Source organism: Sinocyclocheilus grahami, unplaced genomic scaffold (assembly GCF_001515645.1).
Source record: "Sinocyclocheilus grahami isolate Dianchi unplaced genomic scaffold, SAMN03320097.WGS_v1.1 scaffold89.1, whole genome shotgun sequence".
Classification (NCBI taxonomy): domain Eukaryota; kingdom Metazoa; phylum Chordata; class Actinopteri; order Cypriniformes; family Cyprinidae; genus Sinocyclocheilus; species Sinocyclocheilus grahami.
The window spans coordinates 1168320-1192977 of NW_015505268.1; the positions used below are offsets into that span (position 1 = coordinate 1168320).

General features: G+C 37.0%; 2 protein-coding genes across 6 annotated transcripts in view; one reads left to right on the top strand and one right to left on the bottom strand.

The window, feature by feature from the left end:
* Positions 1-22755, top strand: part of abca1b (ATP-binding cassette, sub-family A (ABC1), member 1B) — a 37765-nt gene extending 15010 nt beyond the window's left edge. For 2 of the 4 annotated variants that reach the window (XM_016274689.1, XM_016274688.1), the window contains 39 exons: positions 278-405; positions 4540-4587; positions 4667-4783; positions 4881-5075; positions 5468-5673; positions 5767-5943; positions 6128-6350; positions 7057-7278; positions 8358-8673; positions 9322-9496; positions 9668-9799; positions 9895-10034; positions 10115-10252; positions 10340-10560; positions 10644-10719; positions 10820-11058; positions 11169-11220; positions 11321-11440; positions 11566-11714; positions 12084-12208; positions 12297-12395; positions 12486-12770; positions 12853-12991; positions 13081-13161; positions 13250-13419; positions 13514-13691; positions 13789-13904; positions 14811-14955; positions 15041-15164; positions 15978-16107; positions 16216-16336; positions 16428-16490; positions 16584-16690; positions 16846-16987; positions 17746-17880; positions 18303-18406; positions 18655-18747; positions 20263-20506; positions 22240-22755. In XM_016274689.1, coding sequence (XP_016130175.1) covers positions 278-405; positions 4540-4587; positions 4667-4783; positions 4881-5075; positions 5468-5673; positions 5767-5943; positions 6128-6350; positions 7057-7278; positions 8358-8673; positions 9322-9496; positions 9668-9799; positions 9895-10034; positions 10115-10252; positions 10340-10560; positions 10644-10719; positions 10820-11058; positions 11169-11220; positions 11321-11440; positions 11566-11714; positions 12084-12208; positions 12297-12395; positions 12486-12770; positions 12853-12991; positions 13081-13161; positions 13250-13419; positions 13514-13691; positions 13789-13904; positions 14811-14955; positions 15041-15164; positions 15978-16107; positions 16216-16336; positions 16428-16490; positions 16584-16690; positions 16846-16987; positions 17746-17880; positions 18303-18406; positions 18655-18747; positions 20263-20506; positions 22240-22383 — 5819 coding nt within the window. In that variant the 3' untranslated portion in view covers positions 22384-22755. Of the gene's footprint in view, positions 1-277; positions 418-496; positions 614-710; positions 906-1297; positions 1504-1596; positions 1774-1957; positions 2181-3598; positions 3855-4447; positions 4588-4666; positions 4784-4880; positions 5076-5467; positions 5674-5766; positions 5944-6127; positions 6351-7056; positions 7279-8357; positions 8674-9321; positions 9497-9667; positions 9800-9894; positions 10035-10114; positions 10253-10339; positions 10561-10643; positions 10720-10819; positions 11059-11168; positions 11221-11320; positions 11441-11565; positions 11715-12083; positions 12209-12296; positions 12396-12485; positions 12771-12852; positions 12992-13080; positions 13162-13249; positions 13420-13513; positions 13692-13788; positions 13905-14810; positions 14956-15040; positions 15165-15977; positions 16108-16215; positions 16337-16427; positions 16491-16583; positions 16691-16845; positions 16988-17745; positions 17881-18302; positions 18407-18654; positions 18748-20262; positions 20507-22239 lie in introns of those variants that run through there. The other 2 variants (XM_016274690.1, XM_016274691.1) reach the window with 2 other exon arrangements.
* A 274-nt stretch (positions 22756-23029) lies between these two features.
* nipsnap3a (nipsnap homolog 3A (C. elegans)) overlaps positions 23030-24658 on the bottom strand; it is a 4898-nt gene continuing 3269 nt past the window's right edge. For both annotated transcript variants that reach the window (XM_016274692.1, XM_016274693.1), the window contains exons 5-6: positions 24251-24337; positions 23030-24141 (exon numbers count right to left, since the gene is read on the bottom strand). In XM_016274692.1, the coding sequence (XP_016130178.1) occupies positions 24065-24141; positions 24251-24337 (164 nt within the window). In that variant the 3' untranslated portion in view covers positions 23030-24064. The remainder of the gene's footprint in view (positions 24142-24250; positions 24338-24658) is intronic.

Sequence of the window (24658 nt, forward strand, 5' to 3'; positions counted from 1 at the left end):
AAATCAATACATGAATACAGAATTTCCCTATAAAATGTATGTTATTTTATTGCGGCTTTATTTCAATGAAATAAGCACTTTTTTATAGTTTTAGTTTTAGTTAACATCCCTGATCTACAACAGAAATTATCATGCTTTTTCATAAACAAAATTAATTGCGCTTGAAATATGATACTAGCATACTGCACAATAGTGGTACAATATGATGCGGAGCATGCAACATTAAATGAATGCTAAATTGTCCTTTAATGCATCATCTTATGTATTGTGCTTCTAGCTCTATACTGTAACAACTTGATGAAGAACATGGAAGCCAGTCCTATCTCTCGAATGATCTGGAGAGCATTGAAACCTCTCCTGATGGGGAAGATCCTCTACACGCCACACAGCCCTGCAACACAGAAGATCATTCATGAGGTAACCATCCTGGAAAAAAAATAACCATGTGCATGGTACTTGCCATGATTTCTTGATTAACATCTTTGTTCTTTCCCAGGTCAACAAGACATTTCAGGAACTCGGAATTCTACGAGATTTAGGCGGAATGTGGGAAGAAGCCAGACCAAAGGTTTGGAACTTCATGGAGAACAGTGAAGAAATGGATTTGATGCGGGTATGATCTGCCTAGCTCTTTACTGCCCCCATTTGGCTGGAGGTTACCAATGTTGAAGCTAATTTTAATTTCCGTTTCTTTGTTCTTTCAAATGCAGACGCTTCTTCGAAACAATGCCACTGCTAGTTTCTTCAGTGCCCAGTTGGCTGAGACTCAGTGGAGCGTGGAGGATGTTATAAGCTTCTTGTCCAAGCACTCCGAGGACACGCGTCCTCATGGAACGGCATTTACGTGGCGGGACGTCTTCAATGAGACGGATCAGGCCATTATGAGCATATCCCGTTTCATGGAGGTCAGAACAGCTCTCTTTCATGCTACCTTTTCCTTTCTTTTCTCCTCCTACACATTTCCTTTCTATCTCATAATCCATCTGTCTCCCACATATGTACTTTCACATAAAACACGTCAACAACCAATCATAAGTCGCATAGCATGTCGCAACCAGCATATTGAGATGTGAAAAATAAAAAGGAAGTGAAAATCAACTTGAATGTAGGCTCAAGAGCTGTATAACATGACTGGAGAAGACAAACAACACGCAGTCGTTTTTAATGGTTCAAAAGTTCCCTTTTACAGTAAAACCAGACCAAGCTATTACGGGTCAAATAGATTATTTTAGGTCAGCTCATTATCAATAAATAGATAAAGCCACATTGTGACTGAATGGTGTTATTTTTTTCACAGTGTGTAAACCTGGATAAACTTGAACCTGTGAGCACAGAGGAGAAAATGGTGAACGAGTCCATGAGTCTCCTGGATAACAGAAAGTTTTGGGCGGGAATTGTGTTTCTGGACATTCAGTCCAACAGCTCTGAACTTCCCCCACATGTCAATTACAAGATCCGCATGGACATCGACAATGTGGAGCGCACAAACAAGATTAAAGATGGGTAAGTTGGGGTTTTCTTTTCTTAAATGCCCAGTAATGGAAACTAGATAGTGTGCTATGAAATCACATGCTTATTGTGTTTTTTGGTTGGCAGGTATTGGGATCCCGGTCCCAGGGCTGATCCGTTTGAGGATTTGCGGTACATTTGGGGAGGATTTACTTACCTTCAGGATGTAGTTGAACACAGCATCATCAGAGCAGTTACTGGGACCAAAGAGAAGACTGGTGTTTACATCCAACAGATGCCTTATCCATGTTATGTAGATGATATGTAAGTATTCCACTGCACTGCAAATAAACCTAATCGAATAAAAGAGACAGCAAATTATGAAGGATTGTCTTTAAACTATTTCCCCTGCAGTAAAAAGACTGCTTCATGCTAATCTTTCAGTATGTTCTGTAACAGTTGGAAGTTGGAAGTATAAAAAATAAAAAAATAAACTTTTTTCCTGTAGTTTCCTTCGCATTATGAGCCGTTCCATGCCGCTTTTCATGACTCTGGCCTGGATGTACTCAGTGGCCATCATCATCAAAGGCGTCGTCTACGAGAAGGAGGCCCGGCTCAAGGAGACCATGAGGATTATGGGATTGGACAATGGAATCCTGTGGTTCAGTTGGTTCATTAGCAGCCTCATCCCTCTTCTCATCAGCGCAGGCCTGCTGGTTCTTCTACTCAAGGTACTAAAAAGACTTCATCAGATCTTAAGACAGGTTGTTTTCTAGGAAGCGCACTTTTTGCCTTACAAAAAATATTCATTACTCAATTTAGTTATTACAAATTATTTATACTGTTGCAATTTTAACTTTTTTTCTGTCGTAGGATTTTTTTATGTTAAGAGTGCTAGTGACTTTATGAAATTAAATTAAATTAAATTTGTTTTATTAAATTACTAACTAAATAAATAATTAAAAACTAAATAGAATAAAATAAGAAATATGAAAATAATAAAATATACGACAAATCACAAAAAATGACTACAAACTAAAATGAAAATAAAAAATGAAAATAGAAGACTTAATATTTATAATACAAATTAAAGTGTTCTCAGGGGGAAATTTTTTTTTTTTATGTGAAATGTCATGACCAGCACAGAATAACATTTCTTTTCCTGTCAGCCAACCTCGAAAAGCAAACCTCCCAGCCTAGAAATGCATTTATGATAGACTTCTATTTTATGTTTGACAAAACCCTTTGTGTGTTGAAAAAGCAGAACCAGCTTTTCATGGGAGGGTTTGTTTGTCTAAAGCGAGTTGTGTTGGGTTTTGTCAGGCCCTTGGGGCACTGGCTTTCTGGATTCAGGATTGTTGGGTAAAACATCTAAACATGAGCTACACAATGACAGTAGCTGTCAAGGATTAGGCAAACACAGCCTGCACTGGAGTGAATAATGAAACACTAACATTATCTCTCCTAATAGTTGACAATTTTCTCTCTGATGAAATGTTACAGGGATAGTTCTCCCAAAATTAAAATTCTTAATGTTATTTACTCACCCTCAAAAACGGTATGACTTTTTGGAGACGCTTGTTTCGCTTCTTTTCAATTAGAATGAATAGAAACTGGAGATTTCATGCTTCAAAAAGGACACAAAAGCAGCATAAAAGTATCATGATAGCAGTTCAAACTACTTGTGCACTAATATTCCAAAGATCCTATGGATTTGTGAGTTATTTGATTTAGTTTACCAAAACAGTCTGAATGATTTGGTCACAAACCGCTGTGGGGAAAGATTTTCAGTGAATAATGACTTGAATTCTGTTCTGTTCCAAATACAGTTGTTATTATATGGCTTTAAAAGATTTGGATATAGTGTGCAAGTTGTTTGAACTAATTTTATAGTACTTTTGATGCTTGAAACTCTCTGAGAGTGATTAGTCATTTTCAGCATGTGTCCTTCTGTGTTCCATGGAAAAATAAAAACATATGGGTTTGGATCTGCACGAGGGTGAATAAATGATGACAGAATTTTCCTTTTTTAAGTCAACAAATTGTTTAAAGATACACCAGTTTAATATAAAACCCGACACGCCTGTTTAACAAACTAACGGAAACCTGTGTATCAGCCTTCTTGACTTGAAGATTATAATTGTATCCTCTGTCATTCTTTCAGCTGGCCAGTATGAGGAGCTGGAGTGACCTGCGAAACGAGATCCTGTTTCTGACAGAAAACGCCACCGGCTCGCCGAGTCTGATGTACCAGGCTGTGTCCCGTATCGTGTGTGGACACCCTGAAGGCGGTGGCCTCAAGATCAAATCCCTCAACTGGTATGAGGACAGCAACTTCCAGGCGCTGTTCGGCAGCCACAACGACAGTGATAACGAACCAGTTTCAGTCTATGACAACACCACCAGTACGTCAAAGCTACAATAGTGTTTAGTATTTTTTATATACTAATATAGTTTTTATTAATATTTAGAATTAGCTTTTGTTTTCATTTTTAGGATTTTTTTTTGTCCTTTTATCATTTTTATTTTATTTTATTTTTTAGCTTTAATTTATTTTATAATTCATGTTTGGTTATTGTAATTGTAGTACTTTAACTTAGATTTTATTTCAGTTAATTGCCAAGGCAACATTTATTTTGTAATTTTGTTTTATAATATTTATTATTTAATTATCTTGATATATCATAAAATCTGTCTCAGGGCAGGTTGATGTTTAAAAAAAAATCAATACATGAATACAGAATTTCCCTATAAAATGTATGTTATTTTATTGCGGCTTTATTTCAATGAAATAAGCACTTTTTTATAGTTTTAGTTTTAGTTAACATCCCTGATCTACAACAGAAATTATCATGCTTTTTCATAAACAAAATTAATTGCGCTTGAAATATGATACTAGCATACTGCACAATAGTGGTACAATATGATGCGGAGCATGCAACATTAAATGAATGCTAAATTGTCCTTTAATGCATCATCTTATGTATTGTGCTTCTAGCTCTATACTGTAACAACTTGATGAAGAACATGGAAGCCAGTCCTATCTCTCGAATGATCTGGAGAGCATTGAAACCTCTCCTGATGGGGAAGATCCTCTACACGCCACACAGCCCTGCAACACAGAAGATCATTCATGAGGTAACCATCCTGGAAAAAAAATAACCATGTGCATGGTACTTGCCATGATTTCTTGATTAACATCTTTGTTCTTTCCCAGGTCAACAAGACATTTCAGGAACTCGGAATTCTACGAGATTTAGGCGGAATGTGGGAAGAAGCCAGACCAAAGGTTTGGAACTTCATGGAGAACAGTGAAGAAATGGATTTGATGCGGGTATGATCTGCCTAGCTCTTTACTGCCCCCATTTGGCTGGAGGTTACCAATGTTGAAGCTAATTTTAATTTCCGTTTCTTTGTTCTTTCAAATGCAGACGCTTCTTCGAAACAATGCCACTGCTAGTTTCTTCAGTGCCCAGTTGGCTGAGACTCAGTGGAGCGTGGAGGATGTTATAAGCTTCTTGTCCAAGCACTCCGAGGACACGCGTCCTCATGGAACGGCATTTACGTGGCGGGACGTCTTCAATGAGACGGATCAGGCCATTATGAGCATATCCCGTTTCATGGAGGTCAGAACAGCTCTCTTTCATGCTACCTTTTCCTTTCTTTTCTCCTCCTACACATTTCCTTTCTATCTCATAATCCATCTGTCTCCCACATATGTACTTTCACATAAAACACGTCAACAACCAATCATAAGTCGCATAGCATGTCGCAACCAGCATATTGAGATGTGAAAAATAAAAAGGAAGTGAAAATCAACTTGAATGTAGGCTCAAGAGCTGTATAACATGACTGGAGAAGACAAACAACACGCAGTCGTTTTTAATGGTTCAAAAGTTCCCTTTTACAGTAAAACCAGACCAAGCTATTACGGGTCAAATAGATTATTTTAGGTCAGCTCATTATCAATAAATAGATAAAGCCACATTGTGACTGAATGGTGTTATTTTTTTCACAGTGTGTAAACCTGGATAAACTTGAACCTGTGAGCACAGAGGAGAAAATGGTGAACGAGTCCATGAGTCTCCTGGATAACAGAAAGTTTTGGGCGGGAATTGTGTTTCTGGACATTCAGTCCAACAGCTCTGAACTTCCCCCACATGTCAATTACAAGATCCGCATGGACATCGACAATGTGGAGCGCACAAACAAGATTAAAGATGGGTAAGTTGGGGTTTTCTTTTCTTAAATGCCCAGTAATGGAAACTAGATAGTGTGCTATGAAATCACATGCTTATTGTGTTTTTTGGTTGGCAGGTATTGGGATCCCGGTCCCAGGGCTGATCCGTTTGAGGATTTGCGGTACATTTGGGGAGGATTTACTTACCTTCAGGATGTAGTTGAACACAGCATCATCAGAGCAGTTACTGGGACCAAAGAGAAGACTGGTGTTTACATCCAACAGATGCCTTATCCATGTTATGTAGATGATATGTAAGTATTCCACTGCACTGCAAATAAACCTAATCGAATAAAAGAGACAGCAAATTATGAAGGATTGTCTTTAAACTATTTCCCCTGCAGTAAAAAGACTGCTTCATGCTAATCTTTCAGTATGTTCTGTAACAGTTGGAAGTTGGAAGTATAAAAAATAAAAAAATAAACTTTTTTCCTGTAGTTTCCTTCGCATTATGAGCCGTTCCATGCCGCTTTTCATGACTCTGGCCTGGATGTACTCAGTGGCCATCATCATCAAAGGCGTCGTCTACGAGAAGGAGGCCCGGCTCAAGGAGACCATGAGGATTATGGGATTGGACAATGGAATCCTGTGGTTCAGTTGGTTCATTAGCAGCCTCATCCCTCTTCTCATCAGCGCAGGCCTGCTGGTTCTTCTACTCAAGGTACTAAAAAGACTTCATCAGATCTTAAGACAGGTTGTTTTCTAGGAAGCGCACTTTTTGCCTTACAAAAAATATTCATTACTCAATTTAGTTATTACAAATTATTTATACTGTTGCAATTTTAACTTTTTTTCTGTCGTAGGATTTTTTTATGTTAAGAGTGCTAGTGACTTTATGAAATTAAATTAAATTAAATTTGTTTTATTAAATTACTAACTAAATAAATAATTAAAAACTAAATAGAATAAAATAAGAAATATGAAAATAATAAAATATACGACAAATCACAAAAAATGACTACAAACTAAAATGAAAATAAAAAATGAAAATAGAAGAGTTAAAGCTAATTCAAAATATTAATAAATACTATAATATAAAATAAATAAGGAAATAAATATGTTTTTATTAATATTTTGAATAATGTATTAATATTTCTATTTTCATTTTTAAGTTTTTGTAATTTCATTGTGTTTTTGTAGTTTTAGTAATTTTAGTTTTACATATATGCGTGTGTGTGTATGTAAAACAAAAACTTTTTATTTCTGTTAGTTTTAGTTGTGTATATATAAAATATACCCTATAGTAACTCTGATTACTATTATTAATTGTAATAAAGATTATTATTCATTATGTGGCATTCTTTAAGAAATCGTCATTAATAGAAGCAAAACAGAGACAATAAACCTGATTTCTTTTACCTTTCCAGATGGGTAATCTCCTGCCCTATAGTGACCCTGGCGTAATCTTCCTCTTCCTCGGGTCATTCGCTGTGGTAACCATCATGCAGTGTTTTCTGATCAGTACGGCGTTCGCACGTGCCAACCTGGCAGCGGCTTGTGGGGGCATTATCTACTTCACCCTCTACCTGCCTTATGTGCTCTGTGTAGCTTGGCAAGACTACGTGGGCTTCAGCGCCAAAGTCATTGCTGTAAGTTTATGACAACCTACCAAAAAAATGTTTTTAAATATCAGTTACAAAGTGCAAATGTGTATGTGTGCAGCGTCATCAATTGTTGGACAAGTGCATTAGGTTATCATACAGTATATTGCATAAGTAAACTAATTTATACTGCTCTCCTTATCTGAAATGACTTATAGGTGCGATGAGAATATCTTAACTGTAAAATCGCACTTTAAACCCATTGTAGGCTTTGGTTCCTGACTCTAGATTACAAGGAATCTTCAGTCTGTGTTCCTGTTGAAACTAGTTAAATGCTTGTGATAGATTAAAGATCTGGGCCACTAATACAAGAGTTCAGTTAGAGGTGAGCCAGCGTTACTGAGATTACTTTGACCAAAGCACTTAACCCTAGGCGGATTGATCCTGCGCAGTAGACTTATTGCATGAACTCCAGGTCCTGCTGGAACGACCTGAGATTAAGTCTCCAGCTCAAGGGCACAGACATTATAGGGAATATCAGCCAGTACATTTACATGCATTTTTGAAAGTAATTTGAACTATTTGAGTTAAACTAAAACTATTTTTTAGAGGTAATTTAAATGATTTAATCCGACTCTAATCATACCAGATTATTTTTTACTCAATATTTTTGTCTAAACATTCCCAAATCATGATTTACTTGAGAACCAAAATTATATAAGATATTAAATATGTTTTCTGAGGAAGTTATCAAAATGTTGTGCTTGAAATGAGAAATAAATCTGCCTGGGTTAGAAATATAAAATAATTTACCTTTTTCCTTTATTTTTTTAATCCCAATTTTAAGCATAAACTAAAAAAGCCAGACTACTAATTTTATATCATTTTGCTTCAAGTAAATATATCTTGATTAATGAATGTTTAGATATTTGTACAAGACAAAAATACTGCGTAAGAAATTCACTTTTTGCATTGTAGTTAAGCAACTGCATTATAGGGAGTGTAAAATGGTAATGTAAAACTAAATTACTTATTTTGGTGCAAGAAACCTTGACTAGCATTATAAGTGGACTTCAGGTGGAAAAAAAACAGAACACTACTTACTTCTAATTTGGTTGTGTTCACAGAGCTTACTGTCTCCAGTGGCGTTTGGATTTGGCTGTGAGTATTTTGCCCTGTTTGAAGAGCAGGGTGTGGGCATCCAATGGAATAACCTCTTCTCCAGCCCAATGGAAGAAGACAACTACAACCTCACCACCTGCCTCATCCTCATGTACTTTGATGCCTTCCTGTATGGGGTCATGACCTGGTACATTGAGGCCGTGTTCCCAGGGCAGTATGGCATTCCCAGGCCATGGTACTTCCCTTTCAGTAAATCCTACTGGTTTGGAGAGAACAACACAAACAACACTGCAGTTTATGGAAAGAAGAGCAATGCTGGAAGTAAGAAAAGTTTTTTTTTATAAGGGATACACCAATATTAAAATTCTGAACTGATGATTGTTTTCACATTATGGCCGATTACTGATTAAAGGGTAAGTTCACCCAGAGATGAAAATTCTGTCATTAATTACTCACCCACATATCGTTTCAAACCCGTAAGACCTTTGTTCATCTTCGGAACACAAATTAAGATATTTTTGATGGAATTTGAGAGCTCTCTGACCCTGCATAGACAGCAACGCAACTGAAATGTTCCCAAGTCCAGAAACGTAGCAAGGAGATCTGTAAAATAATCCATGTGACATCAGTGGTTCATCCGCAATTATACGAAGCTACGAGAATACTTTTTGTGCGCAAAAGAAAAAAAAATAATGACGATTCCATCAAAAATATCTTAATTTGTGTTCCGAAGATGAACGAAGGTCTTACGGGTTTGAAACGACATGAGGGTGAGTAATTAATGACAGAATTTTCATTTTTGGGTGAACTATCCCTTTGAAAAGCAAAAATAAAAATATGCCATTTTAAAAAAGGCAGTTTAGTGTCACATCCGGTTTTCAATGCCAGTGGACTGAGTTTTGAATTTGTTCATTAGATATAATCTTCAATACAATTGATTAATTTTGTTTTGTGTTGTTTTTTTTAAAGCTGTCTGTATTGAAGAGGAACCCACTCACCTTGAATTGGGAGTTTACATTGAGAATCTTGTGAAGGTCTACCGTCATGGCAAAAAGCTAGCAGTCGATGGGTTGACACTTGGCTTCTATGAGGGGCAAATAACTTCTTTCCTAGGTCACAATGGAGCTGGAAAAACCACCACCATGTAAGTTCACATTTCACTTTATATTCATCCAAGAATCTTGAATAAAATGTATCACTTTCATATTAGAATGATTTCTGAAGGATCATATAGATTGGAGTAATGGCTGCTTGAATTTAGTTTTTTCTTTTTGGTTACAATATCTAACCCTCCAATTTGCCTTCATTGTTTTAGGTCTATCCTAACTGGCCTATTCCCTCCCACCTCTGGCACTGCATATATCATGGGCAAAGATATTCGCTCAGAGCTCAGTTCCATCAGACGGAGCCTCGGAGTGTGTCCACAACACAACGTCCTCTTCAGCATGTAAGTGCTTTAATTCAAAAACAACACAAGTCACATACTAGTTGATGTTAAGATTGTATAGTTCTGTGGATGCTAATCTACCTGTCATATTTCAGGTTGACAGTAGAAGAGCACATCTGGTTCTATGCCCGTCTGAAGGGTCTGTCTGAGGAGGACGTGAAGGCTGAGACGGAGCAGATTCTGACTGATACTGGCCTTCAACACAAACGCAAGTCCAGGGCCAGCCAGCTATCAGGTGTGGGCCATTACATCCTCTGAAATTATGACTTGATGGTTGTTTGATTTGTTGCATACTTACATTTTTGTGCTCCTCAGGTGGTATGCAGAGGAAACTCTCGGTAGCTCTTGCTTTTGTTGGAGGGTCAAAGGTTGTTATTTTGGACGAGCCCACTGCTGGTGTGGACCCATACGCTCGAAGAGGCATCTGGGACCTTCTTCTGAAGTATCGTACAGGTAACTACCCCATTCGTTTTGTATTTAAAAACAAAGAAAATGCCATTAGATCTTATTGAAACAATGAGGACTTTGGGTATTTCTTAGGTCGGACTATCCTTCTTTCCACCCATCATATGGATGAAGCGGATATTCTGGGCGATCGTATTGCTATCATCTCCCATGGAAAGCTTTGTTGTGTGGGCTCTTCGCTCTTTCTTAAGACTCAACTGGGAACTGGATACTATCTTACCTTGGTGAAGAAAAACACTGAGCCTTCTCTCAGCTCTTGCAGGAACTCGAGCAGCACTGTGTCCTTTGTTAAGAAAGTAAGTGCACTTCAGTTTGCAAAAACACTCAATGAACACATTGATTTGTTGTTTAGCTAAACACAAGTTTCATTGGTTTTTAGGATGACAATGCATCTGAGAGCAGTTCGGATGCTGGTCTAGGTAGTGATCAAGAGAGCGAAGCTGCCACAGCAATTGGTAAGACACCACTTAACCTCAATCTTTAAAATGATGGATAACTTTTCAGTTCATGAGATTATAACTGAATCTTCACTAAAGTTTTCAATATGTTCTGCAGGAACTACATGGCCTGAATCTCCTGTTGTTCCTGTTGATGTAGCCCTCATCTCCAGTCTAATCCTGAAGCACGTTCCCGCTTCTCGCATGGTGGAAGACCTCGGTCATGAGATCACATATGTGTTGCCATACGAGTCTGCCAAAGATGGTGCTTTCGTTGAGCTCTTCCATGACCTTGATGATCGGCTCGCTGACCTTAGCATTTCGAGTTATGGTGTCTCAGATACTACACTTGAAGAGGTACGTGTAGCTTGTCTTGGCTTTTATCTGTCAACAAAAAGCTTTAGGATGTTAGTGATTTTTTACTACATATGCAAGTTACTAATAATCTTTCTTGGGTGTCTTTATAGATTTTCCTTAAGGTGGCAGAGGACAGTGGAGTTGACACTGAAATCATCTCAGGTAAATTTGTACCTCACTATTAGCTCTCTAGTAAACTGAATGAGCAGTACAAAGACAAAAATCCAGAAAAGATCTCATCTTGTATTTTTTATTTTGCTAGATGGAACTCTGCCTGTTCCCAGACATAGGCGACACGCATTTGGTGCTGACCACCAGAGCTGCCTCAAACCCCTGACCGAAGACGATAACTTTGACTGCAACGACTCTGATGGTGATCCAGGTAAACCTTAAAAGCCCTAAAACATCTATACCTTATCTTTACAGTAGAGTCAGCCAAATATCTTCTTAATTTGTTTGGTTTTAAATGTGCTGTTGCCAATTCCTGTTGATGTATTTGATCACCAGAATCAAAAGAAACCGACTATTTGAGCGTTTCTAATGGGAAAGGATCATATCAATTGAAAGGCTGGAATTTGAAGAGGCAGCAGTTTGTGGCTTTATTGTGGAAGAGATTGCTTTATGCTCGCCGCTCAAGGAAAGGCTTCTTTGCACAGGTAGGAATAGGAAATATAGTCAGTAAAAAATAAACCTAGGCTGTGTTTACCAAAAGCATCGTAAAACTCAGGAGATCAAAGAAACTGTTGGTGCCAATGGTTTCTACAATTCCCAAATATATTGTAAGCCTAAGTAGATCGTAGACACTGTTGGTGCCAGTGGTTTCTTTGATTCCCAAAAACAATGTAAGCCTAAGTAGATTCTATACACTATTGGTACCAATGGTTTCTTCCACAATCCAAGTAGATCGTAGAGACTACCGATGCCAGTGGTTACTATAATCTAGTTAAGCTTATGCTACTTTTGGGAAACGCAACCCATGTCAGTACAGTTCAGTTTTGATCAACTCACTTTGATTCTCTTTGCAGATTGTTCTTCCCGCTGTGTTTGTGTGCATTGCTCTGGTTTTCAGTCTTATTGTGCCACCATTCGGAAAATATCCCAGCCTGGCTCTCAATCCCTGGATGTATGAAGATCAGTTCACATTCATCAGGTATGACAAGGACAACGTTCTACTCAACATTAAGTTGAAATACTTGCATGGAACCACTGAAATTAAATACAGTGTATTTTCATTACAGTGATGATGCTCCACATGATATAAGCACACAAAAGTTACTCAATGCTTTATTCGATGATCCTGGCTTTGGAACACGATGCATGGAAGGAGAACCAATTCCGTAAGTATCTTACATGAAACATTATTTTCTGTAACTGCTAATATTTTTAATTTAAGAAAAATCTAAGCTTGTCTTCTCCCTTGGTTTTAGTGATGCTCCCTGTACAATGGGCGATGAGGAATGGTCTACACAAGAAGTGGCAGAAAGCGTGATGGACATTTTCACGTCGACAAACTGGACCATGGACAACCCATCTCCTGCTTGTGAGTGCAGCTGTAATGGCAAAAAGAAGATGCTCCCAGAATGCCCTGCTGGTGCAGGTGGACTGCCACCTCCTCAGATTAAGATGAGTGAAACTGAGACCCTCCAGAATCTGACGGGACGAAACATCTCAGACTATCTTGTGAAGACCTATGCACAGATCATTGGGAAAAGGTATGACCTGATTGTCTATCCACATGAACTGAAATAGTTCAGTAGCGTCATTCAACACATTAACAGATTGTTTCTTTCATAGCTTAAAGAACAAGATATGGGTGAATGAATTCAGATACGGAGGATTTTCATTGGGAGCTAGAAGCACTCAGGTACTTCCTCCTGCTGAAGAGATTGACGATGCCATCTCTAGAGTCAGGGAAATCTTCCAACTGGGGAAGGTAAGCCCGAAACGTTGACTCTTAGGAAATTAATCAAATATTTCTCAGGAATAGTGCATGAAGTATTTCTTCTTATCCTACGGTTGTAGAACTCAGGATCAGCGGCCGACCGTTTCTTGAAAAGCCTGTCTGCCTTCATCAATGGGCTGGACACTAAGAATAATGTCAAGGTGAGTGATAACTGGAGGACTGCTATTTTTAAACCCATTATAGACATTCTAAGTGTACTTGAAATGATCTTTACTGTCATTTTTTCAGATATGGTTCAATAACAAGGGCTGGCACAGTATTGGAGCCTTCCTCAATGTAATGAACAATGGTATCTTGCGTGCCAACTTACCACCTGGCAAAGACCCCCGTCAGTTTGGCATCACTGCGTTTAACCATCCGCTCAATCTGACCAAGGAACAGCTTTCTCAAGTGGCCCTGTAAGCATTGAAACTGATTGAATGCAATTTAAATAACGTTAAGGACATTGGTCATGTTGGTCTACTCTCTGAACCCTGATTTATGGCATTTCAGAATGACCACCTCAGTGGACGTGCTGGTTTCCATCTGTGTGATCTTCGCCATGTCCTTCGTCCCCGCCAGTTTCGTTGTCTTCCTCATTCAGGAGCGAGTGAATAAGGCCAAGCACATGCAGTTTATCAGTGGAGTGCAGCCATACCTCTACTGGCTGGCTAACTTTCTCTGGGATATGGTAAGTGTTTGATTCAAATCTCATAATGCACCACTCACCTACTTGGTTGCTGACCCAAAATCTCTAATGCACATTTCTGTCTGTTTTTTTGGTACAGTGCAATTATGTTGTTCCTGCTACTCTGGTGATCCTGATCTTTGTGTGCTTTCAACAAAAAGCCTACGTCTCTGCAACCAACCTACCTGTTCTTGCCCTTCTACTGCTTCTTTATGGGTAAGAAAGACAGAGCAAGACATTCACTTATATTGATAATTCCAGCTCAATAAGGCAATAATTTATGTAGGTACTGACAATATATTTTTTTGTAAATGGAAACAGAAACAAACAGATTATGAACTACATTTATAATAAAAATATAATAAAATAGGGGAGAAACAGATTATAAAGTATGTTTAGGGACATTTTTGAAGAAAATGTTAAATAGAAACCTAAAAGTAGAAAAAAATTGAATAGAAACTAAATATTCAAATAAAAATCACATTATAAAGTATGTTTGGGTATATTTTCTAAAGAAATTTGAAATGGAATACAACAGAAAAAATACATAGTAATTTTAGGTACATTTCCTAATGAAGATGTGAAATAGAATAAACATAAGAAAAAGCAAATTATAAAGTACATTTAGGTATATTTTCTGAAGAAAATGGGAAATAAACTGAATAGAAAAAATAGAAAACTGATTATAAACCACATTTAAAAATAAATAAATAACGTATGTTTAGGTGTATTTTCTGAAGAAAATGTGAATGGTTCTTGTCTTTGCGAAATATGTCTCTTAGACAGTCTGATTGCTAGATATTGCTGGGGGTCCCACATGGGGCCTCTGTATATTTCCTGTAGTGAAAGAGCCCACCCTCATATAGATAATATACTCTGTTCTGCAGATAGGTAAAAAAAAAAAACATTGGCGCCCCAAAAATGGGATTATACATTATACTTTCCAAAGTCAAAAGACCCCACAACCTGGGAATCTTCCTTAGTGAAAAGAGCCCACCCTCATGTCTCTACGATATGGTGGTACCTAGATATGCTTGGGGCCTGACATGGGACCTCAATACACTGCCAATTTGCACATAACATTTTCCCTGATAATAAATACTTCTTCTTGTCTCTCTTCAGATGGTCCATCACTCCTCTTATGTACCCGGCTTCATTCCTCTTCAAAATCCCCAGCACCGCTTACGTGGTGCTCACTAGTGTCAATATCCTCATTGGGATCAATGGCAGTGTGTCCACTTTTGTCATGGAGTTATTTGGAAATAATGTAAGAAATTGCTTTTTTGGTTGCTATTCTTAGCAGTAATCCTCAAGCACACATGATTTCTAATGCCACTCATCCTCTGCTGCAGGAGATCGGTGGCATTAATGACATCCTGAAGAACGTTTTGCTCATCTTCCCGCATTTCTGCCTGGGCCGAGGTCTCATCGACATGGTGAAGAATCAGGCCATGGCTGATGCTCTGGAGAGATTTGGTAAGATTAGCATACTCCACTTTAAATTTAAAGGGATAGTAAGACCCGTAAGATCTTCATTCATCTTCAGAACACAAATTAAGATATATTTGATGAATTCTGAGAGCTCTCTGACCCTCCCATAGACAGTAAGGATCCTTACACAGTCAAGGCTCAGAAACATAGCAAAGACATTGTTAAAATAATCCACGTGACATCAGTGGTTCAACCGTAATTTTACGAAGCTATGAGAATACTTTTTGTGTGCAAAGAAAACAAAAATAACGACCAATTTATTCAATAATTCGTCTCCTCCGCGTCACCCTATAGCGCCATTTTGGAGAGTATCACATACGTAAACAACGTATGTACGCGGATATGCTGCTTACATTCAGATCAAAGCATAAACAATTGAAACAGCGTATCCGCGTACATATGTTGTTTTCATAGGTGATACTCTCCAAAATGGCACTATAGGGTGACGCTGAGGAGACGAATTATTGAATAAATTGGTAATTATTTTAGTTTTCTTTGCTCACAAAAAGTATTCTCGTAGCTACGTAAAATTACAGTTGAACCAGATGTCACATGGATTATTTTAACGATCTCCTTGCTACGTTTCTGAGCCTTGATAGTGTTGGGATCCTTGCGGTCAGAGAGCTCTCAGAATTAATCAAAATACTATCCCTTTAAAAATGTTTTACAGATTACAAGAATAAGAGCAATGAAGTTTAGCGTTTGACCTCATCAGCTTGATCTATGTCTACTGTATTACCTGTAACTACTGCAAGGGTCATTATTATAGATGCTGAATGCTCTCTTACCTTGCATTAGGTGAGAACCGTTTGCGTTCTCCATTGGAGTGGGACATGGTGGGCAAGAATCTTTTTGCTATGGCTGTGGAAGGAGTGGTTTTCTTCATCATCACAGTCCTTATCCAGTACCGTTTCTTCTTTGAACCCAAGTAAGCAACATCACAACACGACTTTCTGAAACAAATTACATTTATATGAACTGCTAATGAAATTATGGATTAGAAGATCTAAAGTGATGGTTTGATCATTTTCCACAGGTCTTTAAGTGCCAAGTTGAGTCCGATTGGAGAGGAAGATGAGGATGTGGCCAGAGAGAGGCAGAGAATCATGAGTGGAGCTGGACAGGGAGACATTCTTGAGATCAGACAACTCACTAAGGTCAGCAGAAATCCTCTGCTGATGATCACAGACATCAAATTTTGTCAAATAAATGGTGCCCTCATCAATATGTCATCCTTGTCATTTTCAGGTGTACAAGCGGAAACAGAAGCCTGCTGTCGATCGTCTATGTGTAGGCATTCCTCCAGGAGAGGTAATTCATGACAGCTGCCTCATGATCAGCCTCATCCGAATGAGTCACATCTACTGTAAGACCACAAACTTACATGTTTCCTCCTCCTTTCAGTGTTTTGGTCTGCTTGGTGTCAACGGAGCCGGAAAGACAAGTACTTTTAAAATGCTGACCGGAGACTCTGTGGTCACCAAAGGAGAAGCATTCTTGGCTGGGAAAAGGTACAGACAGTAAAATACAAGTAGTTATTACATTAGAACAGATGATGCTTCCTTATAACAGCTTAGTCTATTATAAACACATACTGTAGGTCATAGGTTAATCTTAAAATTGAGTGAATGCATTTTTTGATGACGCTGCTCTTTCTTATTTCTAGTATACTCAGAGAAATAGATGAAGTACATCAGAACATGGGCTACTGCCCTCAGTTTGATGCCATCAATGATCTGCTGACAGGACGGGAACACCTGGAATTCTATGCCATTCTGCGCGGTGTACCAGAGAAGGAAGTTTGTGAGGTGAGCAGAGCATATGAACTAAAACGAGTATTTAAACAGTGATTTGATATAATATTTATTATTTTAATATAATTTTAATTATATTTTTGATATAATTTCATGGTATGTGACATTTAGGGGGAATCATACAGGTCCATGTCATATTTAACCCCAAATAAAAAATAAACCCTGAAATTGTACATGCTTTAAAAAAAATGAAATGAGACCTATTTTTCACATTTGACGTGCCAAATAAGTGCTTGCACCACCATACTGTTCATTATCAAAAAATAAACAAAATTAAAATAAAATAATGAAATTAAATAAAAATAAAATATATTTTGATAGGCTTTAAGGTATGCTGGTTTAATAAAAAATTGTACAAAATATACAAATACTGTATTTCAGTAATAATTTCCACTGACAATAAAGTGAATTACAAATAAAAAATATTTTCATAAATATTTTGCATTTTGACCATTAAGCACATTTCCCCATAATTCTCATCTCATTATTGTCATGCATAAAAAGTATTTATACAACCTTCAACTTATGCTGATTTAAACTTAAAATACACAAAAGATATGAAAAATGAAAATGATAATGACAAATCACAATTAAAAACAAACTGAATTACAAAAAATAGGGTATATATATTATTTTTGTTTGTTTTTTATAATAATATAATATAATTTCTTCTTTTGATTTTAAGTTAAATGTGACCTGGTTTTGTGAGATTAACCCTAATAGGAACTATTAATGTGTTGTATCTTGGGCAGGTGGCAGAGTGGGGAATCCGTAAACTGGGCCTCGTGAAGTACGTGGACAAGAAAGCAGGAAGCTACAGCGGTGGCAACATGCGCAAACTCTCCACCGCCATATCACTCATTGGAGCCCCACCAGTGGTCTTCCTGGTATGTGCATTTCCCCAAACACACACACACGTACACACAAAGACACTTACACAACTGGCTCGAAGTCTTATGCCTCCTTGGATGAATGTCTGCAAACTAATCAACAAAAACAACATTAGTCTGGATCATATGACCACTGTTTGGTTATTCTCTCTGCTGGGTTTCCCGCTCTGGTTGTATAAGGAGTTCAAGACTATAGCACCCCCAGAGCTAAATTACCCTGAACTCTTTAGCCTTCAGAGAGGCCTCATAATGGGTTGATTACACAAAGATCACATAAGAATGCTTAAGAGTCAGCAAGCCTGTTTCGGTTCACTTGAGTGTGCGATACACGTGTGAAGAAGAGATGGTGTAGCTAATCAGTGTGTGTTTCCTGTTGAACCAATGGTCGAATCTGAGCCTGGCTGTGCTTTTGGTTACAGGATGAGCCCACCACTGGAATGGACCCCAAAGCACGACGAGCACTGTGGAACTGCATCCACAGCGTCATCAAAGAGGGACGCTCCGTCGTACTTACCTCACACAGGTACATTCACCACAATCAATGTTTATGCACTTAAACTGAACACTAACAGTCAGCTAAAGTTGTAGACAAGGACATTAAGTGAGCTACTGCTAGACAGCAGCACTAATGATAGTATTGTCTTCCTCTAAAATCTTCATGTCTTCTTAGTTTAGCTTCGATTTTTGCTAAGCTTAGACTTTCATTTATCACTAGGGGGAAGTATTTAATCTATTTTCTTCCATACTAACCTGTGATCTGTTCACTCTTAGTATGGAGGAATGTGAAGCGCTGTGTACCAGGATGGCCATCATGGTGAACGGCAGGTTCCGCTGTCTGGGTAGCGTCCAGCACCTGAAGAACAGGTAAGATCATGAATAATATAAAGTGCAGCAATTGGGTTCTGGAAACAAGAATCCCATTAATATTCTCCATTGGGGAATTGGTTTTTAAAGACTTATAGACAGATCTACTGTGTGCTGTGAGGTTGTTAGTTGATGCTTTGTTGAATTCGTCAGTTCAAATTATTCGTTATTTTTAATTGTGTGTAAAAATGGAATTCTTGTGAAAAACTACATTACCCATGATTCTGCAGAGAAATCCCCCTAACACTAACTGCCCCAAAAGAAAAACTACTTAAATATTTACAAGAATGTATATATTTTGCAATATACATACAATGTTATTTCTATATACACTAGAAACACCATCAACAAATCAATAGTTTCATATTTATTTGTCATTTTAATCAATTTCGCCATTCCCAATGCTTCTTTCCCTCATTGAAATCATTAAGTACACAGCCTTTTTGTTCAATTTTCATATATATATTTTTTGGCTCCAAATTAAAGTTTGTGATTTTGTGATTCACCTCGTAGCTGGATGATTTGGTTTATGGTTTATTTAAGCTATTAACCCTTAAATGCATGAATGTTTCACCAATCATTATTACATATTCGGGTCTTTAGCGACCCAGACCTATATATCCAGGATGGATGGATCTCTAACTGCTGCAATAGCAATAACTCTCTTGATATTTTAAGAACAATTACAGAAGAATAAAATAAAGCATATTTCGTTACCTTTTGAAACTTAAAAGGGTTCAATTTGAGCAGATGATTTTACCATCGCTGTCATCGTTAGAGTGCACTTCCACAGTACATTCAGCATCTGCCTCATATTCATGATCTCAACCATATTCTCAAAACTATCATTTTCAATGACTTCATATTCAATATTTTGATCACTGGCAGCTTATTCACCACATCCAGCATCAAATGACAGTGACATTTATATTTCATTGCGTATAGTAATTGCTCTGCAGTAAAGCCATTCAAACCACTTCAATTTTTGCTGATGGTATTTGTTTGTTTTATGCCTGTGGTAATTATGACTGAAACGTCACGTCATCATTGTGTATCAAACAGTGCCACCTTGAGGAAAAAAGATGCATTGCACATATTGAGTCATCAGATATGTAAATATAGTTGCGCAGGAAAAAATACTTACACATTTACATACCTCGGGTCTCTAGCGACCCTATACACTTTACAAAAAATGTATCAGAAAACTAGCATTCTTTTATATTTTACTATTTTTTTCGTTATATTGTTTATAATTAATAGATTGAGGAATACTAAGAAAGTTGATGTCTAACTTAAAAAAAAAATGAAGGAGAGAGAGGGTAGAGAATGATGTCCCGGGTCGCTAAAGACCTGAGGTATGCATTTAAGGGTTAAAGGTACAGTGTGTTAATTCTGCACACTAGCGGCGTCATTGAATTGCAAAAATAATGACTCAAATCAAGAACATTAAGCATAAAGCATACATTACTTCTTAGACATGCCTTAGGAGAGTTTCACTTGCTCCTCTTCCTGCAGATTTGGCGATGGGTACACCATCATTCTGAGGGTTGCGGGGCCGGATCCTGACCTGCAGCCGGTGATGAAGTTCATTGAGAGCGAGCTGCCAGGAAGCACCCTGAAAGAAAAACACAGAAACATGCTGCAATACCAGCTTCCCTCCTCCCTCACCTCCCTCGCTCACATCTTCAGCATCCTCGCTAAGAACAAAGAGTTTCTCAGGATAGAGGACTACTCTGTGTCCCAAACCACTCTGGACCAGGTGAGGGGGCATTTCCAACCCTAAAATATCACTGGCACATTTCTGATTAGGGTTTATGTACTGGGGACAAGAGGAAGTTAAACAACAGTCAACTGTTAAAAGGATAGTCATCATTTACTCTCTCTCATGTCATTCCAAACCTGCATGACTTTCTTTCTTCTGCTGAACACAAAAGAATATATTGTGAAGAATGTTAGTAACCAAACAGTTTCGGATCCCATTGGTTTCCATAGCATTTTGTCCATACTGTTTAGTTACCAACATTCTTCAAAATGTCTAATTTTGTGTTTCACAGTAGAAAATGTCATACAGGTTTGGAATGACATGAGAGAAAAGTAAATTATGACAGAATATTTATTTCTGGGTGGACTATCCTTTTGGGACATGGCACATGATTAATATTCAATAAAGACAACAAAAAAATGGTATCACAACTAAAACTAAAGCCATTGAAAACCTTTGCATTACTTAAAATAAAATAAACGCTAACTGAAATAAAAAAATATATATTTATTTTAGCTAATTGCCAAAGCAGCATTTTTCATGTTAATTTAATTTAAGTGTAACTTGATGTACTACAATAACAAACAAAAATTTTATTAAAAATAAAAACTATATATATATATATATATATATATATATATGTGTGGGTCAAAGACGTTAAGATGTCCGCATCAAAAGAAATTAAAAAAAAAATTATATGTCCATAGAAAGCACATTAAATGTAAGTAAAGTGTTTACTTTTAAAGTTTCAAATAAGTTTTTGGAGAACAAAATGTTAAAATTTGGTTGAAATAATGTTACATTGTCATTCAGTGTAACACAATATTTATGTAAATATTCAAACAACATGCTTATTCTGACTTGTACATATTAAAATATATAAAAGAATAAGGAAGCATATTACATTTTATTGTGTTTTAAATGAGTAAAAATTCTTACTGAAAAATGGGCAAAACCTAGGATAGTGTCAAATTTAAAAAATGTAAAATTACTACTAATTAGTATTTGGGGTGAAAGTAATTAATCTTTTAATATGTCATAAATGGATTTTTGTTATAAATATGCCTGACAAGAATGTTACACAATGACATTTTAGTGGGTGTCTTCTGTAAATCAGGGGAAAATGTATGATATTTATTTTTTGCTTGGAAAAACAAAAACAAAATTGCTATTAAATTAAACGGAAAACTTTTTTTAAGTTTGGGGAAAACAACAACAGGTTTTATGCTTAAACCCTTTTTCGTCTTTGACTCATGTGTATATGTGTGTGTGTGTGTATGTGTACTACTAAAAATGGCAAAAGCACAACAAAACCATACAAATTTTAGCTAATTAAAATAAAAAAACTGATTCAAAATATTAATAAAAACGATAATATTATCTCAGTGATAATAAAATAACACTGATTCACAACACTTAACTCCCATAATGTGGAAAAGTGAATGTTTGGCAGTAAATAATGTAGGTGATGATTGGATAAAATTACTTTTTCAGCAGAAAAGGGAGATAGTTTTACATTTTGATTTAAAATATGGAAAATAAACTTTTTCTTTACAATAACTTTCACAGGTATTAATTAAAAAATACATAGGGCGTCAAGTTTTATATCATGTTTTATATTAATTTCTGTCTTTAAATCTCATAAACTAGTAGAGTATTTAGTATATAATTATATTATGTTTTTTTTTGTCTTGCTGTGATTACTAAATACTCTTCTTCCCAATCATCAGGTATTTGTTAACTTTGCCAAGGACCAAAGTGACGACCCCTCAGACAGCTCCATTCGTCGTAAAGAGACAGCGGTCAACATGGCCCTCCTGAGCCCTCTGCCTGCTAAAGAGAACATGGAGAAGCCAATAGAAAGCTTTGTGTGAGCCGGAGTCTCCCTTTACACTACAGCTAACTGGAGCCAGTGGATTCCACATATTTCACAATGTTTCTGTGGCCTTTGAGCTGCGGTCTACCGTTCTGACCTCTGTCTGAAGATAAACGTCTTCACCGGTCAGCAGAGAGGCAGATACTGCAGCTGACACACTCAATGCAAGTCAATGCATAATAAATTTAAAAGACTTCTCTCGTGTTTCTAGCATGGCTGAATCCGAACCATGTTAGTCACATAATTTCTGGTGTAGTCGGACTGCACAGACTCTATTTTGCGCAGTCGTCGATACTGATAGATTTTCATCGTGCAAGATAATCGGCTTGATGGAAAATGCCAATGATCAATAATTCAGGGTCAGTGTCTTTGTATTTTATTTTCTTAAGACTAGAAGACTGGGGAATCACATGCTGAAGAATCAGAATCGTTTGCGTGGCCAAGGGCTGAACTGCAAAACTGAAAAATTGTACTGTGTTGATTTTGTCCTTGATATGTCTTTATTTATAAACAAGCAATTGTTTTAGATGTTTTAAAAAGTCAGAAGGGGCATTATTTTATAGGCTGTTCTATCCAAGAGTGCCTCACGTTATCTTTATACATGCCTTTGTGCATGGGCAAAAGAAAAGTGATTGATTTTGTAGTTTTTTAAAAATAAAATAATAAAAAAAAGTTTATACAAGTAAGCTTTACGGTTACAATATGTAACAAATACCTCGACTGACACGGCAATCCTAGTGGATGCTCCAGGAGTCGCATGAACAACTTAGAAGGAAATCATTTAAAACATACCATTTATGTGCCTTCTTTCGTATAAGGGCATATGTTGTGTCCTTCATTGGATCTCTGGACCATTAAATACAGAAATCCACAAACACAACACTGATTCCAGCTGTATTACATAGCGGTTCAGTAGAGTAAGTGTGATGTCAAAACATTGAGTTTGGATTGTTAAATCAGTATTTTGGATCTCATTGGGATTGGTGACAGCGTTGTCCGCCTTTCAACCAAGCACTTTACTTGCGGTGTTAATTGAAATTTAATTACATGTCAAAATGTGTTAATCTTTTTGCACTGGATTCTCCACAGACAATGTTTTTGCTGTTTTTCATTTACGGTTTAGTTTTGGTTTGGGTTCGACCAAAACAATAGAACAAAAAAAAAAACCTAAAAGGGAAAAAAGTTTTAGTACCACGGTGATGTTCCTCATTTAATACTGGTTTACATTTCAAATTTATGGCTGTGGATTGTCTGTTACTCGCTTTGTACACTTACTGTATTTAGACAATAAAAATTACAATTCTACAACCCTAACACTGTTTGATCCGTGACGTCATATTGGGAAATTCAACGTATGATTTATTTTCAGTGTCAATCTGCTTAAAATGTAACCAAAAGAAGCTACACTACATCACATCATCTTATTCATGCAAAAATGCAAATTGACACATAAGCATTTATTTAGAAAAAGAATGATGTTGCGAAACACTGACGGTGAGTATCAGCAGTAGTTTGAGGGTGGAAGTCTTACTGTGATGCAAAGCATTATTTTGATTCACAATCATTATTTGACCATCAGCACAAACTTGCTGGAATTAAATCTGTTTATCAGTTCACTTATCTTATATTACATTCTCCTCTACATTTGCCTGAGTTTGGAGTCAAACCATGAAGCCATTTTATTTGATTGGTGAGAAAGCACAGGGGAACATGAGTTTGCTCTTCTGTGATAACAGGTACGCTGCACTCTCCCTTACTGCAAAAAAAACATAAATAGATTATTTTTCCAAGACAAAAATTCCCAGAATGCTCTGATAATAATGGTATGATAATGTCCTGTGTAATGAGTTATATTTAAGATTGACCTGCCGCCACCACTCTGGCGTCTTCATGAGATGTATGGCGTGTCGCTGCCCGCTGGTCTGCGCTTTCATACCACCATAAAACATGCACTGTGCATGGAAATAACAGAATATATATTAAAAAAAAGCTCACCAAGGCTGTATTTATTTGATCAAAAATGCAGTAATATTGAGAAACATCATTACTATTAAATTGTTTTATATTTTAAAATGTCATTTATTCCAGTGATGTTAATGCTGAATTATGATTCAATATGAACTGATGAACTATGAACGGCATTTATTTCAGGATTCTTTTATGAATAGAAATATATATTTTTTAACATTATTAATGTCTGTACTGTTGTCTACTTCATGAGTCTTTGTTGAATAAAAGTATTCACCCCCCCCCCCCCCCCCCCCCCAACACAC